This window comes from Mesoplodon densirostris, chromosome 1, assembly GCF_025265405.1.
Source record: "Mesoplodon densirostris isolate mMesDen1 chromosome 1, mMesDen1 primary haplotype, whole genome shotgun sequence".
NCBI lineage: Eukaryota > Metazoa > Chordata > Mammalia > Artiodactyla > Ziphiidae > Mesoplodon > Mesoplodon densirostris.
The window spans coordinates 6,274,766-6,301,181 of NC_082661.1; the positions used below are offsets into that span (position 1 = coordinate 6,274,766).

At 42.3% G+C, this 26,416-nt stretch overlaps 1 protein-coding gene across 1 annotated transcript in view; it reads left to right on the plus strand.

The window, feature by feature from the left end:
• ADAM12 (ADAM metallopeptidase domain 12) overlaps positions 1 to 26,416 on the plus strand; it is a 406,064-nt gene that overhangs the window by 104,316 nt on the left and 275,332 nt on the right. Inside the window, exon 3 of the mRNA XM_060098411.1 lies at positions 19,351 to 19,424. Within this exon, the coding sequence (XP_059954394.1) occupies positions 19,351 to 19,424 (74 nt within the window). The remainder of the gene's footprint in view (positions 1 to 19,350; positions 19,425 to 26,416) is intronic.

Sequence of the window (26,416 nt, forward strand, 5' to 3'; positions counted from 1 at the left end):
TTCTTGGTATCCACTTATGCCCAGTTAGTTTTTGAGTGTCATTGTATATGGAAAGCTTAAGGATAATTTGAGACACTGATGTTATATGACTGGTGCCTAGTCCAGGAGTGCTTGTGATCAGGGACTAAGCAGGTTTCAGTCTCCTTGAGGACTGTTCTACTTATGATTCACCCTTTCTTCTAGGGCTTAGCATTTAGAGATCCCAATCCAAAGCCCAGAATAGGGAGTTGTCAGTACCCCTTCTTAGCAGTCTCTGATATCCAAATTTTGTCCCCTCGGCCCTGTGAGTCTGTTGAAAGTTCTGCTGAAATTTTCAGCCTCTAAACTGCTTCTTCTAATATCTGCACGTGCCTTGGGTGGGAAAATTAACCTCCAATTCTGGGTTCACACCTTGGACTTTCTTCTCTCCCTGGGTCATGGTCCCATGACTCTTTATTTCTTTGGAAACTCTACATTGTCTTCAAGTAGAATTTTTGTATATTTTTCCCAGCTGTTATAGTTGTTTTCAGTGGGAAGATGAGTCCAAATTACTCAGACTGTCATCATCAGAAGCAGAACTTCTCCATTCTTGGACCATCAGCTTAATGACTATAATATCGTTATCACTTGCTTCCTGTCTCATTTTTAAACCATTCCCCTGGGGTGGACATATAGGCATTTTGTAACTTTTCAATATAAGCTGTGCTAAATATCTTTCTGCTTATATCTGTACATACTTTTCTGGTTATTTCCTTTAAATGAATTAAGATTGGAATTGTTGAATCAAAGATATATACATTTTTAAGGGGTATTATAACTATTTCCAGATTGCTTCATGGAAGGCTGTACCAATTTACACTTGTATCAGCTGTGCATGAAAGTGCTCATTTCTTGGCATCTCACCAACACTGTAATATCATACTTTAATAAGGCTGACATGGCACTGAGTAGCTACTAGGTTGGCCAAAAGAGCCATGGCTTTAAAAGTTCTCAATAAGTTGAACTATCAGTCAAAATTCATAAGATAAATCAATAAGCAAAATGACGAGGCCCGCAGTTCACTTAAAAAAATAGCTAAGCAGGTATAGGAAGGGAGAATCTGGGATAATAGCAATTCACAGGATCATAGTAGGTGACAAGCTGATGCAGTCCTGGACCGAACTTATAGACCTTTAAGGTACAGATCTAGGAGGATAAGGAGTGGCACTGAAATCTAAATTTGGTGACTCATATCTGAAATATTACAACCATGGTTGCATTTTAAGAACATTCTCTGAGCAAGAGGAAGTCAAAATTTATTTAACATCTAAGACTTTTTTCTAGACTCTTTTCTATATTAGATGGTTTGGGCTCACCATAGCAAATTCTCCATTGTTGAAACTGTTCTCTGTTTTCACATTTGAATGACTATGGATTTGGGGGATTTTCTTGTTGCTCTTATACAGTATAGCTCTATCTATTATATCTATATTGTGAAATTTTGACTGTCAGATACATATTGGTAAGACACAAGCAAAGAATTACTGTAATTTTTAAAGTTAAAATATATATTTTATGTGCCTTTGGCTTTTTATTGCAGAGTCTACACTTTATAGATATCACATCAAATGTGGTCATTTAGCTTGTTTCCATGAGGGTTCCATTGTAAGCTGTGTATGTTTGGCGAAGTGTATTTATACTTAGCTTTCTTCCCCCCTTCCCCCCCCCCCCCCGCTTCATCTGTTATCATACTTTTTGCAGCAGCCAACAGTGGATTGTAAAGTGTAAATCCAACCATGGATTGTAAAGGCTACACACGATGCTTCTGCAGGCTGTGGTCTACACCACATAATGTGATTTGGAAATATGGGTATTTTCATACAGTACATACTTGCATTACACAGGGACTTCATACAACACAATAAAGAATAAATGAAAAAATTTTTTTAAATGATGTGGTTCCAGAGCAGAGTCCCTGAATAGTGACTCATTGATAACCATACCTGGTGGAAAACCATGGAAGGAACAGGGGTGTGTAGCTCCCACAAAAGATGTGTTTGAGGAGGGAATGATGACTTTGCATGACTTTGAAAATATAGTTCTTTTCAACAGGATATTTAAAAAGAAGGAAAAGACAGTGACCTACCCAGCGTTTTAATGTAAAATATATTCTGGTGCACACGTCCTGATGGTCCCCACAAACAGAGGTGGGTGTAAGCCTGCTGTTCTCTCCAGCCACTGCCTTTCATGAAATCTACCTGCCAGCAGTTTGCATTATTTACGGCAGACATGGTGTGTAGATGCACAATTTACCCATCAAGTGCATGTGTGTTTCCTGTTACTCAATGCTTCATCACAGTGGTTTATTTTGAGCTTCTTCTTGTCAGATGAAGAGAGATTGGCTTGCCTTCTGTCTATTCCACATCCCATAGTTTTGTTTCTTTTGCTTTTCTTTACAAACACCATCGTTCTAGGATGGGCCAAAAACAATGTACAGGTGGAACAGGGGCAGGAGCGTGTGTATATTTTTGGGGTGGGGGACAGAGTCCCCTAAATTTTTGAGAAGGGATTTATTCATCTTTCTTTTCTTACTCAGGTAACCATGATTGACAGTTTGGATAAAGCTCTTATGAGGAATTCTTTTTCTCAACAATTCCAGTAGAAGAACAGAAATAAATATGTGTGTGCCTCTGTATTTTTGCTATCAGATGTTATGGTTTACAACAAAATGGAAAGTAGATTATAAGAATGGGACTGCTTTGCTGGATTGGAAGGCAAAAATATATTCTTAGCAAAAGGAAAGAGGTGTCATCAATACAAGCAGCAGTGTGGTGTAATTCTTACTGTCATCACATGAAGTGCCTCCTATGTGCCAGCCCTGTCCACGTGTTGATACAAACCATGTCATTAATCCTCCCAGCTGATATTATTATGATTTACAAGTGAAGAAATGGGCTCAGAGAGGCTAACAATGACTAAGCCACAGCAGAGGTAGTAATTCATGGAGCTTGAATTTGACCCTGAGTCTGTTGTGATCCTTTTTTTTTTTTTTAGGGAGGGGAAGGTGGCTATAATGAAAAAATTGAGTTCTAGTTTAGGGTAAAGCTACAGATGGGCTTAATTAATCACTTCCTTTTATCTTCCACTAAGCCCAGCTTTTTTTTTTTTTTTTCCTTTTTGCGGTACGTGGGCCTCTCACTGCTGTGGCCTCTCCCGTTGCAGAGCACAGGCTCCGGACGCGCAGGCTCAGCGGCCATGGCTCACAGGCCTAGCCGCTCCGCGGCATGTGGGATCTCCCCGGACCAGGACACAAACCCGTGTACCCTGCATTGGCAGGCGGACTCTCAACCACTGTGCCACCAAGGAAGCCCTAAGCCCAGCTTTTTAAAAAAAATTTCTTTACTGAAGTGTAATTGATTTACTATGTTGTGTTAGTTTTAGGTGTACAGTGAAGTGGTTCAGGTTTACATACATATATATATTCTTTTTCAGATTCTTTTCCATTGTAAGTCATTATAAGGTATTAAATATAGTTCCCTGTGTAAGCCCAGCTTTTCTATTTATAAAGAATTAGCAGAGAAACCTTTATAAACTTGATGACCATGCAACAGTTTTTATTGTTCCTTATTTCATTGCAACTTTAGGTAAGATCCTATTTTCTGTTTGAGAAAAATCCATATACATACACACAACTTTGTTTATACAAAATGTCTTCTAGCAAGTAACTCATCTGAAATCGTTTCTGAACTTTTCTCCTTGAAACTGTTACAAATAAAAGATTTTATCAGCAGGACTTAAGCAGGTATCCCTGTATGACATTCCATCTCTAGAAAATAATGGAATTTTGGTTTTCATTGGTTAAAAACCTTGTAAGTCAGCTATAAATTATTCATACCCCATGCTGCATCTGTTAGCTGTCTTGACTCTTCTTTGTTAAGTCAACATTACTTAGTTTTAAAGTCCAGGTAATTGATTATTGGTCCAGTTTTGCATAAATGTCACAAAGTCGTTTATAGGAATGGAACTGCTCTTTTTTCTGCCCAGCAGGACAAAAAGGAATCCCTGAGCACTCCTGGCTGTCCTTTCACAAAGTGAAAGCCATGGACAGCCAGTGAAGGACATGAGGGCACAGTGGTGACTGTGAACTTCATTTGTTATGACCACTTGGTGGCAGCTAGTATTGTCCTGGTAGAAATCCTGCAGTTTCCACAGTAGCCTCCTAAATGCTGTCATATTTACACTCTGTGGTTTAGTTTAAGATGGCTAATCCAGGAAAGCTCAAAATAGGCTAAGGATTTGCTGATCACACATTTGTGATAACTCCAGTCTCATTCTCAGCAAGGATGAGATTTTCTATATTGGTCTAAAAATTGTCTGTATTAAGGGTGGATTTAAGTATGGAACTTTGTCAACACAACATCAATAACAAAGTAGCTGGTATATTCTTTTGTTCAGTATAATAAGATATTTTCATGACTCTGAACTTTGTAGTGAGGGTCAAGATTGGTTAGCAGGGTAGACTGCCTGAACATAGCACAGTATCTGGCATGTAACTATTTGATGAAAAGATGAATGAGCAACATCTTTGAATGTATTGATCAAGTTCAACTTAATCAAACCAATAAGCATTGGTTTCGTGGTTTGGATGTATAAGAAAGTAGCACCTGAGGCAGCTTGATGGATATTCAAAGTTGGCTAAGGCTTCCTGGAGCTTGTAGCCTAGTGAGCACTTTGCCATGAACAGAAATAAGTATAGTCCAGGCAGCATGTGGAAGTGTAACGTGCAGGAAGAAGAGAGGAGAGTTCTACCTGAGTCATCAGGGAGGGCTTCAAAGGTTAGGAGCCTCTCAGGGGCCTTGTGGGATGAGGAGGAGTTTGGGAGGCCAGAGGAGGCAAGAGAAGGAAAGCTGAGCTCAACCATTCCTTCCACACATATTTCTAATCATCCAACTAGTATCAACATCCTATTTGACATTAGACCGGAGATTGCGAATTCAAATGCTGCAAGGGGCCAGGCTGGTGTTATAAACAAGCAAAGCTGGCCAGGCATAAGATGATAGATCACCTTTGCCCCTTGGCCTCCATGTGCAGGTAACGTAGGGCAGGTGGGGCTGGAAGAACAGGCAGCTTCTCTTCAGTTTCAGCCAATTCTCGTCCCCTGAAGTGCAAGCCCAGGGTTGCCCTTTTTCTGAGATTTTTTTTTCCTCTGAGAAGCAACACATCCAGGTTTGTCTGAGAATTCTCCTGACTCTTAGAGGTTAGCAATTAAATCAGATTGACAAATTGGGTGGCATGCACTTTGGGGCCAAACCAACATTAGCTGCAGGCTGAGTGGAGCTTGTGAACTGTCACCCTGTGAAACTTGGTCTAGCACAGCGATTGGGAAAATCTGATCCCCGGACCAACAGTAGCAGCATCACCTGGGTACTTATGAGAAGTCCGAATGCCCAGGCCCTGTCTCAGATCTACTGAATAAGAAACTCTGTGATGGACCCTACAATCTGCATCTCAACGAGCCCTCCAGGTGATTTGGATACTAGCTCGGGTTCAAGAAGGTTTTTTACATTTTTAAGTGGCTGGGAAAAAAAATCAAAAGAGGATGAGTGTTTCATGATATATAAAATTACATGAAATTCATACATCGGTGTCCATAAATAAGGTTTTAGTGGCACATAGCCACGCTCATTCATTTAGGTATTGTCTGTGGCTCTTTTTGCCTGCGAGGGCAGAGTTGAGTAGTCCTGGCAAAGACCAAATGGCCCGCATAGCTTAAAATATTTATTATCTGGCTCTTTATAGGAAATGTTTGTCAACTCTGCCCTTGAGTGTTGAGTGGGCAGGGAGGGAGAGTGGACATACTGAGGAGGATGGAAAGCTGAGGAACCTCTGCTTCAGACCAAGATGAAGGGGAGATATAGGATTTGAGCCCTGCGTTCGTAAAAGAGCTCAGGGCACCATGTCTAGGACTGGTTGATGCAAGAGTGTTCAGGAGAGCTGGGGTGAGGACCACACAGCAGGAACAGAAAGAATTCCAGAGGTGTCCAGAGACAGGGTCCACAGGGCTTGACCACTCATTCAACATGAGATGGGGAGAAAGGCAAGAGTCAGAAGACGGTACGAATGTGGCACAAAAGGATGATGATGATGATGACAACAGGGAAGAGAAGGGGTCCTGGACGAGCAGGGCACTTCAGGAAGTTGTAGAGATGATGGGAAACATGGGGAGTGAGTTTTAAACCCAGTAGCATTTGAGTTGCTGGTAAGGGATCTGTTCGACCTGACGTGTGGGCGTTCCCATCACAAGATAGAGGTTGGAGCTGGAGATTTGGACTTGAGGGTCCTCTGCGTAGAAGACAAAGTTGCCTATAAGTGTTACTGGATTTATGATTGGTTGACTTTACTAGTATTTTAACAGAAAAGAAAGTTGAACTCAAGTTTTCATTCAGCAAAGTACACTGATTGAGGACCTCCCTATCCCAGAACCGAGCTAGGATGAAGATGGAAAACTGTATCTTCAAGGGGTGCAAAGTCCTTTGAACCCAGTGGAGTGAGTGGCCACTTGACTCCTCCACTGCCCTTCTCGTGTCCTCTGTCACAGGGCTGCACCTGTCTATGTCCACAGCACCATCCTCTCTGGCTCCATCTCCTAACTCTGCCCCTGGAGGCCTCCTCCAGCCCCTGCCAGCAACCTTTCTCCTTCCTGCTCTTTCTCCCTCCTGATTCTGAGGCCCAAATGGCCCAAGGAATAGTGTGACAGGGCGAGCGATGGGAAAAGCTGGGGACAGTCATACTGCAATTTTTGTCTGAAGTTGTGAAATGTGAATTCTCATAGCTTTCCATGAGGCTTTTAGCATGAGTTTTCACGGAGCAATTAGGGTATGGTTTATAAAAAGTTAGCAATTGGCTGTAATTCTGTTTGAAGCAGAAAAACTTGTTTGCACCAGGCTTCAGTTAGGACAGAATGATTTGGTGGTGCCTCCATGATCAATAGCAGGATTACTTTTTAAAGAGTTTATTATATTCCACTAATGTTTATTTGAAAGAGATTACAGTGATGCATCATAAATGGCCCTTAGTCAACATATGAATGGGATATTCTCTCTGGAAGACAGCTTGCATGCAAACAAACTAGCAACTTAAGCTATTAACTTCCTCTGACTGACAGTTTCAAAATGTTGTTGTAGGAAAAAAAAAATGGTATATGAAAGTTGCCAGACCTAAAATAATTAGTTAGATAAATGAATTTTGAATTGGAAACCAAACTTTCTAGTTAATAAACACAGTGCATATTATTTTACAGCTGTGTCTTGTAAGACTAGGCAAGTCATTCCAAAAAGTAATGCTCTGTTCTCTTTTCTAATATTATATCAGTAAGCAAATCTTAGAGAGTATTATCTTTAGAATATTTCACGTCAAGATGAAGTGCGTGCGTGTATTTTGTGTTGTGTCCATGTGGGTCTTTCAGAACCTTCTATCCCCTTCCATAACACTGGTCATATAGGTATAATATCTTCTTTCCATACTAAACAAGTGTTACCAAACTCAGGTTTGGCTGCTTGCTGCTCGAAAGCCAATACTCAAGAGGCAAGTGTTGGTTGGAAAAGGAAAGTCTGCTTTATTCAGGAGGCCGGCAACCTGGTGAGAATGCGGACTCGTGTCCAAGAACCAACTCAAAAGATTCTGCTTGGCCATGAAAGTCTTTTAAGGGTAAGAGGGGAAGCTAGGTGCAGTTAATCGCTTAGAGAGGAGGTCAGAGTCTTTGTCATCCTTCACTGTGTGCAGACTTGCTGACTCCTTGTGGTCTTTCTTTAGATGCTGTCCTGTTCATGCAGTTTGCCCATGAGATGACTGAAGGGGAAGCTGGGGAACAGATCTAGTCATCCGTTAATTACTTATTCTTCATCTCTACTTCTTTAAGAAAAGAATCAATTGGTTAGGTAAGGCATTGTGTGATCCAAAGATTTGAAAGGTGTGCCTGGGTCAGAGGCTAGTGAAGCAAGGGGTGTAAAGGTGAAGTTAAAATATTGCTGCTAAAGTGACAGGACAAAGGACTTCCTACTACTTACACAAGGGAGGAGATAAGTTGCTTTGAGCCATCTCCCCAGGAACTGGCCTGGTGCCTGCCTTATAAACAGGCCCCCAATTAATGAACGTATTATATTTCTTTTTGAAAACTCGTTAGCGTTTTAAAAAACGTAATTTATTATGCCCATTTAGATCAAAACACAGAAAGCATAAAAGGGTTGCAATTTGGGTAAATAGCAATAAATAATAAGTGAAATGGTGTTTTGTCACTGTCATGCTGGGAAGTAGCAGCTTCGTTTGTGATTGGACTTATGTAATAAAAATGCATTTCCATTTTATCATGCAGGATGGTTTCCAAACAGACATTTTACCATTTGAATCTCACAGCAACCTTCCTGATGGTCCAGTTTTCTATCGCTGCTCTAACAAACCACCACAACTTAGGTGGCTTGAAACGATACCCATTTTTGATCTCTCAGTTCTGAAGGTCACAAGGCCGGCAGCCTGGTTTGGTTTCCTGCTTCACATCTCACCAGGTTAACATCAAAGTGTTCCCAGAGCTGCCCTTTATGATGGCAGCCATCAGGGGAGGGTCCATTCCCTGCTCATTTCAGATGTTGGCAGAAGTCCGCCAACTTGGAGGTTGTCGGGCCACGGTCTCTGTGTTCTCGCCAGCTGAAGGTTAAGGGTCCTTCCCAGCTTCTCAAGGCCACTGCTTCCTTGGCGTATGGCTCCCTTGCTCCATCTTCAAAGTGAGCAAAGTGGTCAAGTTCTTCTCCTGTGGCATCTCTCCAACCCCAGCAATGAAACGTTCTCTGCTTTTAAGGATCCTCTTGAGTACACTGGGCCCATCTGAATACATGAGGATAATATCTCCCTGTCCCCCTTTATCACATATGCAAGGTCCCTTTTTCCAGGTAAGGTAACATATTCACAGGTTCCCAGGATTAGGACATCTCTGGGGCCCCATTAATCTGCCGACCACACTGATAGACAGTATTGTTGTCCCCCGGTCTCCTGGTGAGGAAGCCGAGGCCCAGCAGAGCGAAATGACCGACCTGTAGTCCCTCCGTCTGAGGGGCAGCATCCAGCCTGTCTGTGGACACATCTCTGGCCTGACCCCTTCCCGGGTTCAGCTTCCTACATGGAACAACACTGTTTCCGAGATGCAATGACATAGTTCTTTCTTAGGTGAGATTAGTGTTCCTTTGCATTCAAAGGAGGAGGGATTGTTACCTATTTGCTTCCTAAATATCCAACTTAAGCTGTCCCTAGCCATCACACAGGGGCTCAGTGACCTCCTTCGTAGCTGTTGTAGGTAGCTTGAAGATGCTGAAGTGACCCTGGGCCCTGGCACTCGGCCCAGGCCTTCTTCTCGTGGCAGCGGCCCTCGTCACCAGCCCTGTTGTCAATGATGCCACGTCACCAATACTGAATATTCCAGAGGGGCCGGTACCTCGTGTGGGCGGGATGGCGGGCCCATGGCACTAGGGCTGCGGACGGTCTTCCGAGTGGTGGGGAGCATGGCCGACGGGGAAGTCCATCTGAGCCACTGGCCTCCTGCCCTGGGCGTCCTGATGTTCCTGAGCCATGAGCAGGCGGCCAGGTGGAGCTCGAGTTTGTCTCTCTTTCCTGCTAATCGAGATGTCTGAAGGCAGAGCGGACGGTAGGGCAGCAGAGGTCTGAGGACCGGTGCACAGCCTGCTGGGATCTGATGTCAGGGGCCCATTTCAGCAACACAGTCTCACCACACGTTTCAGCTCCTAGGCCACCACGTCACCACACGGTGTCCAGGGTTCAGCCCCCAAGCCCAGGGCAGTTAAGAACCATTAAGTGGCAGAATAGGACGTCCACAAGCCCCTCCTACCCTGATCTGCTCACCCCCTTCCCGGCATGGCTCTGATTTCTAGCTCTGCAGCCCCCATAGCCACCACCTTGTGTTTGACCTTGATTTCCGCTGATTCATCCCCTCCTCCTCTTACAGCGCGCTCTCTGCCCCTCTGCTCTGGTCTGGGCTCTCCATCACTGAGGTCCAAAGAAACCAAGCGGGACGAGCAGGCGTCCTCGGAGGGGCCAGGAGCCAGGCTGGGAGCTCGCACTCACTGGCCTTCTCGGCCGCCCCGAGTATAGGTGGTCCAGCTCCCAGCAAGCCCCTCTTCCTCTCCGCAGAGGAACAGAACCCAAGGCACCTTCGAAGGCCCAGTTCCTCGCTCACTACCAAGGGATCCTCTGTGCAGCTGCTTGCATCTGTGGGCCGTCAGCCTCTGAGAGTGAGGCGGGGCCCAGATGGATGGACTTCGGCCTTGCGCGTGGGTCAGCAGTGACCCGGGAGGAGAGCCCAGACGGCTCTTCATGCCTCCTGAAGTGACACTTATACCTCCGCTGCCCCTTGAATCAGTATCCCTCCCGCCATCTCCTGCTACCGCGCGCCTGTCTTCTGTCATCCCACAGAAGTTTCTAGGTGGCCCCATTCTGAGTGTTGGGAATAGGATGTGGAACAAGGCAGAAAAATTCCCTTTTCCTACAAAGTTTCTATTTCTGAAAAGGGGAGATAGACAATTAACAAGAAAAATCAACACACCAATACATGATCACAAATGAGATGGCTAGAAAGAGAGAGAGGCGGTGTGTGGGGCAAAGAGCCTGCTGGGATGGGGGGCTTTCTTGATGGGGGGGTGTGACGTCCAGGCTGAGACCTGGAGGTGAGGCCCCTCGAGAGCCCAGGAGGGCCCTCCAGCAAAGGCTCAGCTGGTGCAGAGGCCCAGAAGCCAGCTGCAGCCTGACCAGTTCAGCCGTGTGCCAGGAGCTTAGGGGTGAGAGAGGCCAGACTGTTGGTGGTGTGAAGACAACATGGCTGAAGGGGTTTAAGAAGGTGCATTGTTAACTAAGCTGGGGAGTTCTGGGGGAGCTGCTGTGAAGTTGCCCCGAGTTCCCCTTTGCATTGGATTGGGGAGGGGCGGTAACGTAAGAGTTGAAATGTAGATGGGTTAAGTTTGAGAAACCTGCACTGTCGTGCTTCTAGATTGCTTTCCGTTAAGTCATGTTGTTGGTCTCCTCTTACAACCCAGCAGTGAGCTCTGGGAGGGGACAGATGACCGTTGTCCGCTCAGAATCTGCCGTTGTCCTCAGATGGACACAGAGCATGAGGAACAGTAATCCTGTAGCGTACAGATGCATGGGGGCAGAATGGCAATCTTTCAGTGAATTAATGAGGCTTTAAGATGACCTGGCTAGAGCGACAGTAATCAAAAATGGAAATCTAAAATGTTTGTTGCAAATTTAAGCAAGAGTAATCCCACCAGTAGCAACAGCATAAAGAGCTTGAATTCAGAGCATCACACAGGCCAAAGGTGGTGAGGTCGTGCCTTTTTTTGGTGGGAAGGGAGACGTGGGCTAGAAATCGGTAAACCCATCACGCAGAGAAATACAGTAAGAAGAATCCGTGAGAAAAAGAACCTAACGCTGCAACACACAAACAACTTCAAACTGCATTCCACATCTTTCAAAAGCACTTTTTACCTTAAGATAATGTGTGCCGTGCTGCACATTTTAACAAGTGGTTTGCTGATGTAAATTTTCCATCAGAGAAAAGTATCAAGGACTCATGAATAAACATTATTGTCATTTACATAACAACTAAAAGCCCTCAAGCCAGAGACGCCCATCGTGGTGCTGCAGTGCCCTCGTTCCTTTACTGTGTTATTCTCCAGCTAATTCAATTTTGTCCTCTCTCAGTTCCACAGGGCCCATATCTTCCCGGCTATGGAACTGCTGCACTGATATTAAAGTGGTAATCAAGATTGCCTCTAAATATTCATAGCAATAAATGACTCTCTCGTGCCCCATGAGTGCCAGGGCAGCAGCCTGAAGCATTTATTTAGTGCCGGAGAGGGATCCAGTTATTTCGGAGTCCCTTGAATGCAGTATTTTAATATTGTTGTTCTGCTTGAAAAATTAGGTCCCTCTGAGTTTCTAGTATTGGTGGTTGAGACTAACGACTTTGGCTCAGAACTGACCATTGTCTTTGAAAGGATAACCCAGAAGTGGTGATGGGAGTGGACTTGGCTGTTGACCCCACATCTGATTTTTTTAATGCAGGCCCCTTCCTTCTGCAGGCTCACTGCCACCTTATTTCAACTTCATGGTCAGGTTCAGATTTTTCTAAGTCATTGAGAATGGCTATTCTTTAAGGACATAGAAACACCAAAGAGACGATATTGTGTATCATTCCATCCATCAGAGGCAAAAACAAATCATAAGCATCCCTGCATCCATGAAAAGTTACATTTATTGACTTGGGATATATGGGTGAAATAATTTAAATTCAATTTTGGGTGAGCTCCCATTTACACAGATTAAAGAATGACAGCCCAACATTTTGGAGTAAAATGGGAAATAAGATCACTTTTAAGATTCCTTTATTGTTCTTATAATAGTGCTCGTAAGTAACAGATAGCAGAGAAAATAATTTACATTGTTATAGGATATCACTTAAGAGGTTATTGTGACTAAAAATGTTATTAACAATAAATAAATAAATAAATAAATAAATAATAAAGGCAGCCCAATGGATAATACTGAGAAGAAAAAAAAAACTGTAGCTAATCAAAATATCACTTTTTAAAAATGTGTTCATCATCGGATGAATGGATAAAGAAGATGTGGCACATATATACAATGGAATATTACTCAGCCCTAAAAAGAAACGAAATTGAGCTATTTGTAATGAGGTGGATGGACCTAGCTAGAGTCTGTCATACAGAGTGAAGTAAGTCAGAAGGAGAAAGACAAATACCGTATGCTAACATACATATGGAATTTAAGAAAAAAAATTGTCATGAAGAACCTAGGGGTAAGACAGCAATAAAGACACAGACCTACTAGAGAATGGACTTGAGGATATGGGGAGGGGGAAGGGTAAGCTGTGACAAAGCGAGAGAGTGGCATGGACATATATACACTACCAAACGTAAAATAGATAACTAGTGGGAAGCAGCTGCATAGCACAGGGAGATCAGCTCGGTGCTTTGTGACCACCTAGAGGGGTGGGATAGGGAGGGTGGGAGGGAGGGAGACGCAAGAGGGAAGAGATATGGGAACATATGTATATGTATAACTGATTGACTTTGTTATAAAGCAGAAACCAACACACCATTGTAAAGCAATTATACTGCAATAAAGATGTAAAAAAAAAAAGTGTTTATATTTCCAGTTAAGTGGGATGTGCTGGGCAAGTACATTGTGGGAAACTTTAGAAAGAGCACAAAGCAGCTGAGGGTCCAAGTGATGGGCAGTGGTGTCTGGCCAGAGCCTTACTTGGCAGACCTCCCTGGGCAAACCATTTGGGGGAGCCTGCCCACACTCATTTCCATGAGGAACTTACAAGGAGTGAGGCCTCAGAAGAAACTAAACCTGCCCTGATCAGGGACTTCTAACTTCCAGAACTGTGAGGAAATAAATTTCTGATAGTTAAGCTACCCAGTCTGAGATATTTTCTTATGACAGCCTTAGCAAATAAATACAGGGGTTTTCTAAGATTCTGGTAATATTTTGACTTTTCAGCCGGGTGGTAGGTACCCTGATGATTATTTTATTCTTGTTTTTTAACTTGTACTTACACATTTTATATACTCTTTTGGATATACTTTTGCCAATTGGAAAACTAGAATTATAATGACCGTCAAAACATTTCTAGCCTATTGATAAGCATTTAATTGACTTATTCAGCAAATGCAGTTCTTTAAGCATTCAATAAAGGACACGGTTTCATTAGGGCAATCAACGTCTCATTTTTAAAAAGGAAGGCTGTATTTAACCAACACTAGTTCATCATCTCCAGTGTCTAAAAATCAAAAGAAAATGGAATGAATACATGCTTTTAAACTAAGAAATCTAATGCAATGAGTGGTTTTGAGTTAAAATAGCTCTCTGGGGGCTTCCCTGGTGGCGCAGTGGTTGAGAGTCCGCCTGCCGACGCAGGGGACACGGGTTCGTGCCCCGGTCTGGGAAGATCCCACATGCCACGGAGCGGCTAGGCCCGTGAGCCATGGCTGTTGGGCCTGCGCATCCAGAGCCTGTGCTCCGCAACGGGAGAGGCCACAGCAGTGAGAAGCCCACGTAATGCAAAAAAAAAAAAAAAAAAAAAATAGCTCTCTGTTCTCCTTCTCCATTGATTTCTTCTATACCATTCAGATCTCAAGTAAAATTTACAGATAAAGCTCTTTCTACCACCCTGGGGGAAAATGTATTCATTTGAAATATGTTAACATTAGAACGTTCTAACAGCTCCTGTAGGGGACTTTATGTAGAATTAGTACCAATGTTCATGTTCAAGCCAGCTGAATTTTTCATGGGGAAAAAACGTGCTGCAAATATTTCATTTTTATTCACAAATATAATTGCCAGGATTTATCTTTAAAATAGTGATGTGTAAGAAAAAAACAAAAGAAAATAGTGATGTGTGTGTCCATATCTTAGTCTAACACAATTTGTAATTAAAGTAACTTTTCACACATATACATAAAACACATACAAATAAACAGACATATTCATACATATGCTCTTTGGACACATCTTGACAGAACACTGAGATGTATTTTTGTTCTAATATTTTGTAAGCATAATTAGTAATCTTGTTTTTCTAAGATATAATTAATGAGTACAAATTGCAGACCCTGGGGGCTTCCCTGGTGGCGCAGTGGTTGAGAGTCCGCCTGCTGATGCAGGGGACGCGGGTTCGTGCCCCGGTCCGGGAGGATCCCGCATGCCGTGGAGCAGCTGGGCCCGTGAGCCATGGCCGCTGAGCCTGCGCGTCCGGAGCCTGTGCTCCGCAACAGGAGAGGCCACAACAGTGAGAGGCCCGCATACCAAAAAAAAAAAAAAAAAATTGCAGGCCCTGGAGAGAACATTCTTATATGTGTTTGTAATTAAATTCAAATGTCAGAAAATATAGGTAAATTTAGGTAAACGGACTCGAAAGCAAATCCAGGGCTGAGAAACACTTTTGTACGCTATATTAAAATCAAAAGAAGTGGTGTGTGTTTAGGAATAGTGATATTGAATTTAAAAGTTCAGCAAACACTCAGAAACCTGTACAATTGTTACAAACACCAGACAGTGTCAAAAATATAACAAGTAAAACTGTGGTTTTCACTAGATCACTGATGTTTGTATAGTCATTTGCTAGAATGAATCCATAAAAAACAAGATATGTTTAAACTCAGAAAATATACTTAAGCATCTTATGTATCTGGAAATACAACAGTTTAACTCTCAAGCTTAAGTAACCACTTAAAAAATAATATCACCTGTCAACTAAAATTGAGAAGAGCTCTCTTAAAGGACATTTTTAAAAAATCCAGTTTGGGTTTGCACTTAATTCTATCCCCTGAAGGCACCAATATTAAAAATAGTCTAGTTCTGGGCAGCTATTGGATGATGCCAGTTTTCGGTCTTTATTACTGACTCAGGCATGTCCAATGAAGATGGAAATTTCTGTGAACTTGCTGTGAAGATGGAAATGTTCCATGTCTGGGCTGTCTAGCAGAGGTACCTACTAACTACGTGTTGCTTTAGAGCCTTGCAATGTGTCCACTGAAACTGATGAACTGATTTTTAATCTTTATTTTATTTTAATTAATTTAAATTTCAATAGCCATATGTATTAGACATGGGAAACTACAGAGAGCCATTCCAAGGGCTGACCTAAAAATAAAGTGAGTAGTGTTTCACGCTATGTGACTCTACCCCAGTTATATGGCATTAGTTAATGCAACTTGTGACATTTTCCCAAAACTCATGTGACCCAACAACTCATGTTGTTGCAGGTTTTGTTTCAATTTTGTTTCCTCTTAACTCATTATTTTAAGGTTGGCTGTTGGAACTTACAATCCACTTTTCTCTTAAAACATAGTAGCGTGTGGTTTGTTAATTCATAGTAGAGTTGAAATGCTGTGTTGTGAAAAAAGTCCCTTGTGCTCTGGAGCTATAATAGTGTCTTTCAAATATGGAATGTTAGAGAACTACGTATAAACGTACTCTTCTATCTCTTATTCAAGCATAAGACCAAACAATCTTGCAAAGCAAAGGCAAACAAAACCAATACACTGAAGTCAGCAGCACTGATTTAATGCAGGTGATGATGTTTGAACAAGACTGACACGCCACTTGCAGCACCAGGGCAAGGCTACCCGGGAGGTGCAGGTGACCTGGAGTTTGTGCTGCCAGTTTCGTCCTGACCCGTCTCTCCTCCAATGTGCACTTTATAAGCTGCTAAGGAACCTTTATTTCCGCACTGGGCTGTGATGGCATTTGGCCCTTGCTTAGCTTGGCTGCATCATTTGTGAATTAAACCCTCCTCTGCCCTTCTCACATCAGCCTAGATAGTCAAGCTGTCCTGCCCGGCCCCGACCTGAGCACAGCAGCCATGGTGAGCTGGGTCAGGGTGGGCGTGGTCAGGCTGCGTGAACTCTCTTTCCACATCATCAGAATGAAAACACAGCATTCATTTTAAAAAATAAACATTAGGGCTTCCCTGGTGGCGCAGTGGTTGAGAGTCTGCCTGCCAATGCAGGGGACACGGGTTCGTGCCCCTATCCGGGAGGATCCCACATGCCGTGGAGTGGCTGGGCCCATGAGCCATGGCCGCTGAGCCTGTGCGTCCGGAGCCTGTGCTCCGCAATGGGAGAGGCCACAACAGTGAGAGACCCGCGTACCGCAAAAAATAAAATAAAATAAAATAAACATTAAAAATTTTAAGTTCTTTTGGAGAGAAATGTGAAACCTCCATTTGAACATGCTAGCTGGTGGCGGCGTTGGGGGGAGTTGGAATTGACTGTCCACCCCCAGAATCACTGAGGATGCCCAGGGAAAGGGGAAGCAAATGAAGAGCTTCATAGAATAACTTTAGGATGGCACATCAATTTTGACTGGGGTAAGGACTCTGAATCATTGACTTGGGCTCAGCAAGAGAGAGTGTGGCGTGTTCCACCACCCCGTTTTAAGTGGGAGAGTACCTGGGGTAGGGGTGTGGGTTTAGGGACACTGCCACGTGGCTGCATTCCCAGGGCAGGGCAAGAAACTTGTTGGGATTTCTGGGGCAGAACAAAGAATATAGGTTCCTGCCCCCAACTGACAGCTGGGCACACACAGACTAGGGTTTCCTGGGGCCCAGAGGAGAGGAGGAAGATGGCGTCTGCCTAACAAGAGGGAGAAGAGGTTGGTAGAGTTGTTTGCCCTGTTCATTGACTGATTCTCTCCTTCACCAAATATTAATTGAGCTTCTATTATTTGTCTGGCACCTTCGTGGGTATAATAAACAAGTGGACCCACAAGTCAACATACTGAATTTTAATGAGCAGGAAGGGAGTTCTTCCTTACAAGGAGGAAAAGGGCAGGAGACTGGGAGAAAGACTACCTGGGGAGAGGTGGATGTCGTTAGACTGGGGAGTGAGGTAAGGCTTCTTTGGATCATTGACATTTAAGCTGATACCGAGTAGCAGAGTTGGGAGAAAGCATTCCAGGCAGAGGGAACAGCCTGTGCGAAGACTCAGAGATATGAAGGAGCTTGGTGTGTTTGAGGAGCGGGTGAGGTCAGTGTGGCTTAGAGCTGGGTGAGCAAGGAGGAGAGCAACGCAGGTGGGTATGGAGGGACATGAAGGTCAGGCCATTTAGGAGCTATAGCCCACATTGAAGAGTTGGCATATTCACTGGGGAGAACAGTATGGAGTTTTCTCAAAAAACTCTAAAAATAGAACTACCCTATGATCCTGCAATTCCATTCCTTGTTATATATCCAGAAAAAACAAAAACATGAATTCAAAAAGAGAGATGCACCCCAGTGTTCATAGCATAGCACAGCAGCATTATTTACAAAGCCAAGATATGGAAGCAACCTAAGTGTCCATCATGTGAGATATGTATATATGTGTGTATATATATATACATATATATATACACACATGCACATATGTACGTATGGGTGTGTGTGTGTGTATACACACAATGGAATACTACTCAGCCATAAAAAATAATGAAAATTTTGTTATTTGCAGCAACAGGGATGGATTTGAAGGGCATAATGCCAAGTGAAATAAGTCAGACAGAGAAAGACAAATACTGTATGATATCACTTATTTGTGGAATCTAAAAAATACAACAAAATAGTGAATATAACAAAAAAGAGAGCAGACTCACAGATACAGAGGACAAACTAATGGTTACCAGTGGGGAGAGGGAGGTGGGGAGGGGCAACATAGGTGTAGGGGATTAAGAGGTACAAACTATTAGGTATAAAATAAGCTATGAGGATATATTGTACAACATAGGGAATATAGCCAATATTTTATAATAACTACAAATGGAGTATAACCTTTAAAAATTGTGAATCACTGTACTGTATACCTGTAACTTATATAATATTGTACTTCAACTATACTTCAATAAATATTTTTTTTAAAAAGAGTTGGCACATTATCATCAGTGCAATGGAACATCAGTGCAGGCTTGTCATGACCAGGGGTAGGTGGATGAGGTTGAGTTTTTAAAATATCCTCCCATAGGGCTTCCCTGGTGGCGCAGTGGTTGAGAGTCCGCCTGCCTGTGCCGGGGACAAGGGTTCGTGCCCCGGTCCGGGAAGATCCCACATGCTGCGGAGCAGCTAAGCCCGTGAGCCATGGCCGCTGCGCCTGCGCATCAGGAGCCTGTGCTCCGCAACGGAAGAGGCCACAAGAGTGAGAGGCCCGCGTACCGCAAAAATAAATAAATAAAATAAAATAAAATAAAATAAAATAAAATATCCTCCCATTGCCATTGGGGGATGAATGGGAGGAAAGCACAGGTCGATGTGGAGGGACCGGGGTAGAAGGGTTTTGCAGCATCCCCATGAGAGATGATTGTGGCTTGATCCAGAGCAAGGTGGAGAGATGTCAGACCCAGACAACAGGAGCTGTGTTTTGGAGGGCGACTCAATAGGACCTCTTCATGGATCAGATGGAGTTGTTGAGGGAGAAGGACTTCAAATTTCTGACATGAGCAGTTGGGGAAATGAAAGTGCCTTCTCTAGAAACAGCAAAACCAAGGAAGGAGTCGATTATGGGAGATGGAAGTTGAGTCAAGAAGGATCCCAAGGGTACATGGCCCAAGGAAAGGAGTGCAGAGGCCAGGAATGAGGTGTGTCAGTACCATCTGGGAGGGTGATGCGTTTCCCAGACTCTCATCCTGCTTGTTCTGATCCCCTCTACTCAGGATCTCAGAATGGTCCCGGGAAGAAAATGTATTTTTCTCTCCCTCCCTTGACTATGCCTACAGAGCATATTGAGATACTGAAGGGAAATGATCTTCAACTGACTTCTCTCATTTATCTTTCAGAATCATCCAGGAGTCTTGAATTTTCGAATACAACTGGAAAGCAAAGAACTGATTGTAAATCTGGAAAGAAACAAGTAAGTCGAGTTAATTCCTTTTTATGACACGATAGGAGAAAGTTACAACATGGGGACTGGAGAGTGCTGTGTAATTGATGTTGGCATTTAGAGACACAGAACTAAATGTGTAGATTCATAATCCAAATTTGGATGTGAGGCTGGAATTAACTTCAAAATATGATCCAATGGAAAAATAAAGAATTTTATTTTATCACTCTAAAAGAGAACTTTCTAGCTCAGCAGGTTTTTCTCATAGTTCTGATGTTTCTTGTTTTTTCAGAGCCTGATGTTTCAGGGATAGAATTTAAGCATCCTCTGTTCTGTTCCAATAACAGTGTTCCATAATTAGTTGACTTTTGGCAGTTCCTGGGTTATATAAGGAGAAACAGCTTCAAATGGGTAGAAGCTCTTTTTTCCTTGGGAAATACCAAGAGTTTATTTTATCTTTCAGACCTTGTCTCCAGTGGTATGAAGTATTTATTTTATCTTTTTACTAAAAAATTTGGCCCTTTTTTTTTGCAAAATTATATATATTTTCAGAAAATGGTATTATATCTTTTTTTCTGTAGCACATGGATGTTATTACATATTTTGTATGCCTTCCCAGGAGAAAACTGTGCCTGGTTCAAGGCACAAGTAAAAATAACTCATATTCTTGTCATCCTTTATACTGTGGCTCTCTCCATGGGTTCCTCAGACCTAAAGGACCCCTTACTATTCTAATTCATTAGTACCAGCAAAGAATCGAGCTCTCCTAATAAGCAATCTGTATTTAAAGATATAAGTTCCCAAGTCATGCTTGATTCAAAATTGGAGTTTCTGTCTTCCAGAATTACTGGTCCCTGTTTCTCACCCATCAGTGAAATGCTGATTTATTGCTGAAATGACAGTGTAGATAAGACAGCTTCACTGAAATGAGTTCTGCCAGAGATACTGAGTCACAAAAACCTGACTCAACATCTCTATGTAAACGAGTCAGCTTACTTACTTATACTTACTTTGGTTTGAGGGTCCTGAGCAAACCAGATGAACGGGATCATGAATGGCCAATTCTCACCTTCAGTATCTGACATCATGGCCAACAGCAATTATTAAAAAATAGGTTTTAAAATGCATATGAATATATATTAAATACATATTTTAAATGAGTATATGTAAAATAGCATGACCTGCTTCTTGGGGGCCTGCAGCCTGCCTCTTTGCATTTCTTGCATGTTTCTCCCTCACCATTAGATGGATTAAAAGCTTTTATGAGCGGTAAATAATGTGTTCTTAGCTTTTCTTGTGACTTGGTGATCTTAAACTAGAGGTTCAGGAATACATCTTGGATAATCAGGGGGCTGAACGGAAACCTGAATATTGCTTTTGATATGTTTCTCTTAGCAAAGTATATATTTTCATGCTCTTTTTCTTCATGTAAGAATATCATAGGATATTTACATTTTCATACACTGCTGTTTGTATGAGGTTTTGAAAATATCTCAGTGGACGAAACTTGGTATTCCTTGAAAGAGCAAAAGAAAATCAGGCTTCTGGTGGTGATGCATTTCCTTGATGGGGTTTTAGGATTGGCAGCTGGATTTGGGAAGTGTCTTTATTGCGACTGTTCTTATTGTTAGCCTGTTGGAGGAATGTGGTAAATGGCATGAATGAGACTGATCCTGGACCTTTACGTGATATTAGGGCTGCAGGTGGAGGAATGGAAATTGACTTAATAAAAACCTTAAATTATTTGTTTTCACTCTAAAAGGAATATGTGCCCAATGCAGAAAATTGAAAACTGTAGGGAAAAAAAGCAAGAGTCCCCACCCCCCCAAAAAGTACCCCTACCACCAAACACAACGTTGGTTGGCATTTTGGTGAATGTTCATGTAGATTTATTTTTCCTTGTAGAAAAGGCTTTGCTTCTTTTGTCTTCCTAGTTGATACTGTAGTCTGTGTGTAATAGGATATCCTACTTCTTCATTTAGCTTTATAATGACATCCTTTTCCATATAGAAATGCATTTCTTCGAGCCCCTCTGGTTCTCTGAGTCTGTAAAGTGGGTTAATGGTCTTATTCATGGTTCCCTTTGAAAATGATTTACCTTCCATTAAGGCGGGTAGTATAGTGCATGCTGACTACTAGGCAGTGGCTAATTTGTATAAAAGATCATTTTAAAAGGTACCTTAATTTGCTCACTTCCAATTCTGGGCCTTTCACAAAATAATCTCAAAATTAGAAAAGTTGTAAACTTAAAACTATCTCTTCTTGGTTTATTTCTTTTCCCAACTTCACTGGCAAAGCATGTTTTAGAAAAGTATGTGGAGATGGTTTAATGTGTTCCTATAACATTTTATAGCTTTTTAAAAATTATCCTACTTATACTCATTGTGGAAATTTCATTCTGTTAAAAATGACATTTTCAAAATTAGAGCATGGTAATATGACTATGTTAATAATCCACTTCCAATCCATTTCCCCCAGTTACTTCAGTATAACAAATTTTTGAAGACGGTGACATGTCTGTTCCATAAGCACTTCACTTTTGAAAGGATGAATACCAAAAAATTCTGCAACTTTATAGGTAGAATGAAATGCTTGTATGCTACTGGTTGTTTGTCAGGCACAAAAGGTAATCAACCCATCCAAAATTAAAAATTAAAATAGAATTTTTAATTTGCATAGCCTTTGGCCCAGTAGATCCAATTGGAGAATTTATCCAAATGAAGCTCTAAGAACCCAAAGATAGATGTACGAGGAAGCAGGATAAATGTAAATATTTAACAACCAACAGAACAGAGAGCCCGACCAGTCTGAAGGTCACCTGGTCGGTACCCTGCTTCAGAGCCTACAGGGCGAATCAGCCCTGTGTTCAAGGAGGTTCATTGCAGAAAGTTTTACCTAAAATACGTCAATAAGAGATCGATTAAATAAGTTACGACTCAGCTATGAAATAATACTACACAGTAGTACATCTAAAGATGATGATGGAGATTTTTATTACTGTAAATAGCATTGATAATATGACCAGTGTGAACGGCATGTTGGATAGTAGTTTACATGGCATTCAGTTTTTATCTTAAAATTATACTCATGTACATGTATGCTAGAAAGATTTGGACAACATTTACTTTCTTTATTAATGCTTTACAACAAGAAAATATTACTGTTAAAATAAGGAAAATTTTTATTTTTATTTATTTATTTATTTATTTATTTATTTATTTTGTGGTACGCGGGCCTCTCACTGTTGTGGCCTCTCCCGTTGCGGAGCACAGGCTCCGGACGCGCAGGCTCAGCGGCCATGGCTCACAGGCCCAGCCGCTCCACGGCATGTGGGATCTTCCCGGACCGGGGCACGAACCCGTGTCCCCTGCGTCGGCAGGCGGACTCTCAACCACTGCGCCACCAGGGAAGCCCGGAAAATTTTTATTTTGAAGGAAAAAAAAGCTGCTCTAAAAACTTGAAAATGGTTGTAATGAAGAACGTTGAAGTATTTACTATTCATAAAAAGAAATGAGGGGCTTCCCTCGTGGAGCACTGGTTGAGAGGCTGCCTGCCGATGCAGGGGACACGGGTTCGTGCCCCGGTCCGGGAAGATCCCACATGCCGTGGAGCGGCGGGGCCCGTGAGCCATGGCCACTGAGCCTGCGCGTCCAGAGCCTGTGCTCCGCCACGGGAGAGGCCACAGCAGTGAGAGGCCGGCGTACCGCCAAAAAAAAAAAAAAAAAAAAAAAAAAAGAAAGAAAGAAAGAAATGAGGATCTTGGAGAGAGAGGATATATGTATATGTATAACTGACTTACTTTGCTGTCCACCTGAAACTAACACAAGATTGTATAGCAACTATACTTCAATAAAAAAAAATTTTTTTAATGGTGGATGTTAGAAAGGCCCCCAGCAACTTTCCAAGGGCTAAAAAGCTCTACCCATGGACTATATCCAGAAATCTATTTTAATTAAAAACCTGCTTTAAAATCATGACCAATATAAAGGTGTCTTCAGTGCTTTCAATCATAAAAATCATCACGTAAAGCAAATGCAAAAAGAGAGTCACCTAAGTAACCCCACTCCAAAACTCTTCGTGTGTAAACCAATTCTTCATGAAATGGGGCTGAATTTGTATTACATGGTTGTTTCAGGGAATCTATTTTATTTGCCTTCTAGCATCTCTAATTTGTGTAGAGATCAGATGCTGTTCATTTAAAATCTGTTTGTAGAGCCATAATTGAATGTTTAAAGAAACTCAAAGCTTCCCTGGAGAAGCATTTTTCATGATGTTGCTGTCTGCCTATGGAACTGCGGGGACCAGCTTTACAAGTTCCATAACTCTCCTGGATCCCCATGGATACGCAGGCCATTTCTTAAACAGGTTCTCTGTGCAACTGCATCTTTGATCAAAATGCTTTATTGGACAGGCTGGCCAGCTTAGACATCCGTTTTTCCGGTTTAGGATAATTAAAACTGATGGCGGTACATCATTCCCACCGAGCTTTCTGTTTTCAAGCCCTGTCCATCACTGGTTGAAGGCAATTGCCGGGGGAAGTCCACAGCCCACTTGATTTATATTTGGGGCGTCTCTGACCTAGAGGAACTTTGGCACTGACTTTTCTTCTGTCTGGAATAATCCCAGACATCTCTTAAGGGGCCACTCTAATTAATATTCACTCCAGAGCAGTTGCAGAAAGGAGCATTTTAAATTTGTCAAACATGGGCATAAATATTTGAGAAGGCATTTGTTGGACAGTATCTCAGAATATCATGATGTAGGGTAGAGAAATGCAGCCAGTACAGAGGTAGGACTGGGTGGATTAGCAGTTGGCTGAATAACTACCTAGAGGATAGTAATCCATTGTTTAGGTTGAACCAAATCGTGTTGGACAGCTGGACTGAGACTGCTGTCAGTGGCTGTAGGACAGTGTACAAGATCTCATCCTGGCCCACAATTTTGTCAGCCCATCGCTATGAAGACGTAAAAGGTGTGCTGATCACATTTCTTGGCAACGCAAAGGATAACTGTGCTCTCCATGGCAGAATCTGGATTATGGAGATTTCAGCAGTTTGGATCAATGGGCCAAAACTAACAAGACGAGATTTAATGGGGATAAATGTAAAGTCCTATTCTTGGGTTAACAAAAAAATAAACATTGTTAAGTGCAGGAGGAAATTGACTAGTAGTTCTTGGGAATGAGACGTGAAAATTCAATGTGAGCCCCTGAGGCCATGCGGCTGCTGAAAGGTGGCTGCTACCTGGGTGTGCGCAGGTTCCTGAGGTGGGTCCTGGACTGGAGAGGCCACCATTCAGCTGTGCATGACCCCGGTCAGGCCACATGCAGAACCCTGACCCCTGCGCTGTTTCAAGCACGATGTTTGAAAGCTGCCTGCCAGCGTTCTCGCCCCCACTATGGGACTTTCATCACCTCTCCCACCAGCTAGGGAGGTCCTCAAGGTCAGGGGGACAGGGTCTTTACTTCCCCCTCCATCCCCTTCCTTGTGGCCTGGCCTGTGGTGGGCGCTCTCTGAGCCCTTAGCAAAGAGTGAAAGATGGGACGTGGATGGCCTGGATCAGGCCAGGAGTGAGTCAGCAGGAGGTTAAAGGTCTGTCCTGGGTGGTGAGAGAAACTACCTATTCAAGGAGAAAGCTTCTGGAGAGAATGCTGGGGCTGGAGTCAGGAAGCCAGGTTCAGAAACCCAGCTTTGCTTCCAGCAACAAGATGCTTACATTTTCTCTGTTTCCTCATCTGCAAAATGGAATAAAAGTCTGTGTACAGTCAGTGCCAAGAGGTTAGAGCTCATGTTCTTTTTGATGATCAGGTTTGAATGACTCAGTGACGTATTCTTGCGGACCCAGTGATATGAGTTATTTCACCCAATTGTATCCTTGGCTTCACTGTAACTGTGTCCTGTTTTAAATGTACTAAATTAATAGGGATCAGGTTATGACTAATCTATACCCGTAAGTCTTGATGCTGGTCGAACATCTGATTCTGACAAGAGCTGGAAAGGATTCGTGTGCTAATCCTTTGGGTTCCTGTTGTTGTCATGGTCTTAACTTCACCATCTTGACATCCTCAGGAATTAGAATTTTTAAATCTTTGTTCACGTGCAGAATGCTGTTTCTTTCCATTTCTACTCTTCCAGAGGAAGCCTCACCTGCCTGTCAGAGCTTCCAGCTTTAACTTGCCTGCTGGTTCTAATTATTGACTAAACTATTGAAGGTAAAACTGTATTATAGAAACTTTACTATCTCATCTTATCTTTTTATCTCTCAACTTCCCTTCCACCATTCACAAATCTTATCGGTCTTTATTAATTCAAATGATTCCTAATGTTCATCAACAATAAACCAATGAGACCATTTCTCTTTTTACTTAGTCATTTACCCACAAACATTTATTTTTTTAAATTTATTTTATTCAAGTATAGTTGATTTACAGTGTGGTGTTAATCTCTATTGTACGGCAAAGTGATTCAGTTATACATATATATACATTCTTTTTCATATTCCTTTCCATTATGGTTTATCACAGGATATTGAATATAGTTCCCTGTGCTATACAGTAGCGCCTTGCTGTTTATCCATTCTCTATATAATAGTTTGCGTCTGCTAAACTCAAACTCCCAATAAATCCCTCCCTCAACCTCCTCCCCCTTGGCAACCACAAGTTTGTTCTCTATGTCTGTGGATCTGTTTCGGTTTCATAGATAAGTTCATTTGTGTCATATTTTAGATTCCACATATAAGTGATATCATATGGTATTTGTTGTTCTCTTTCTGACTTACTTCACTTATATGATAATCTCTAGTTGCATCTATGTTGCTGCAAATGGCATTATTTCATTCTTTTTTATGGCTGAGTAGTATCCCATTGTATATATGTAGCACATCGTCTTTATCCATTCATCTGTTGATAGACATTTAGATTGTTTCCATGTCCTGACTACTGTAAATAGTGCTGCTATGAACATAGGGGTGCATGTATCTTTTTGAATTATCGTTTTGTCCAGATATATGCCCAGGAGTGGGAT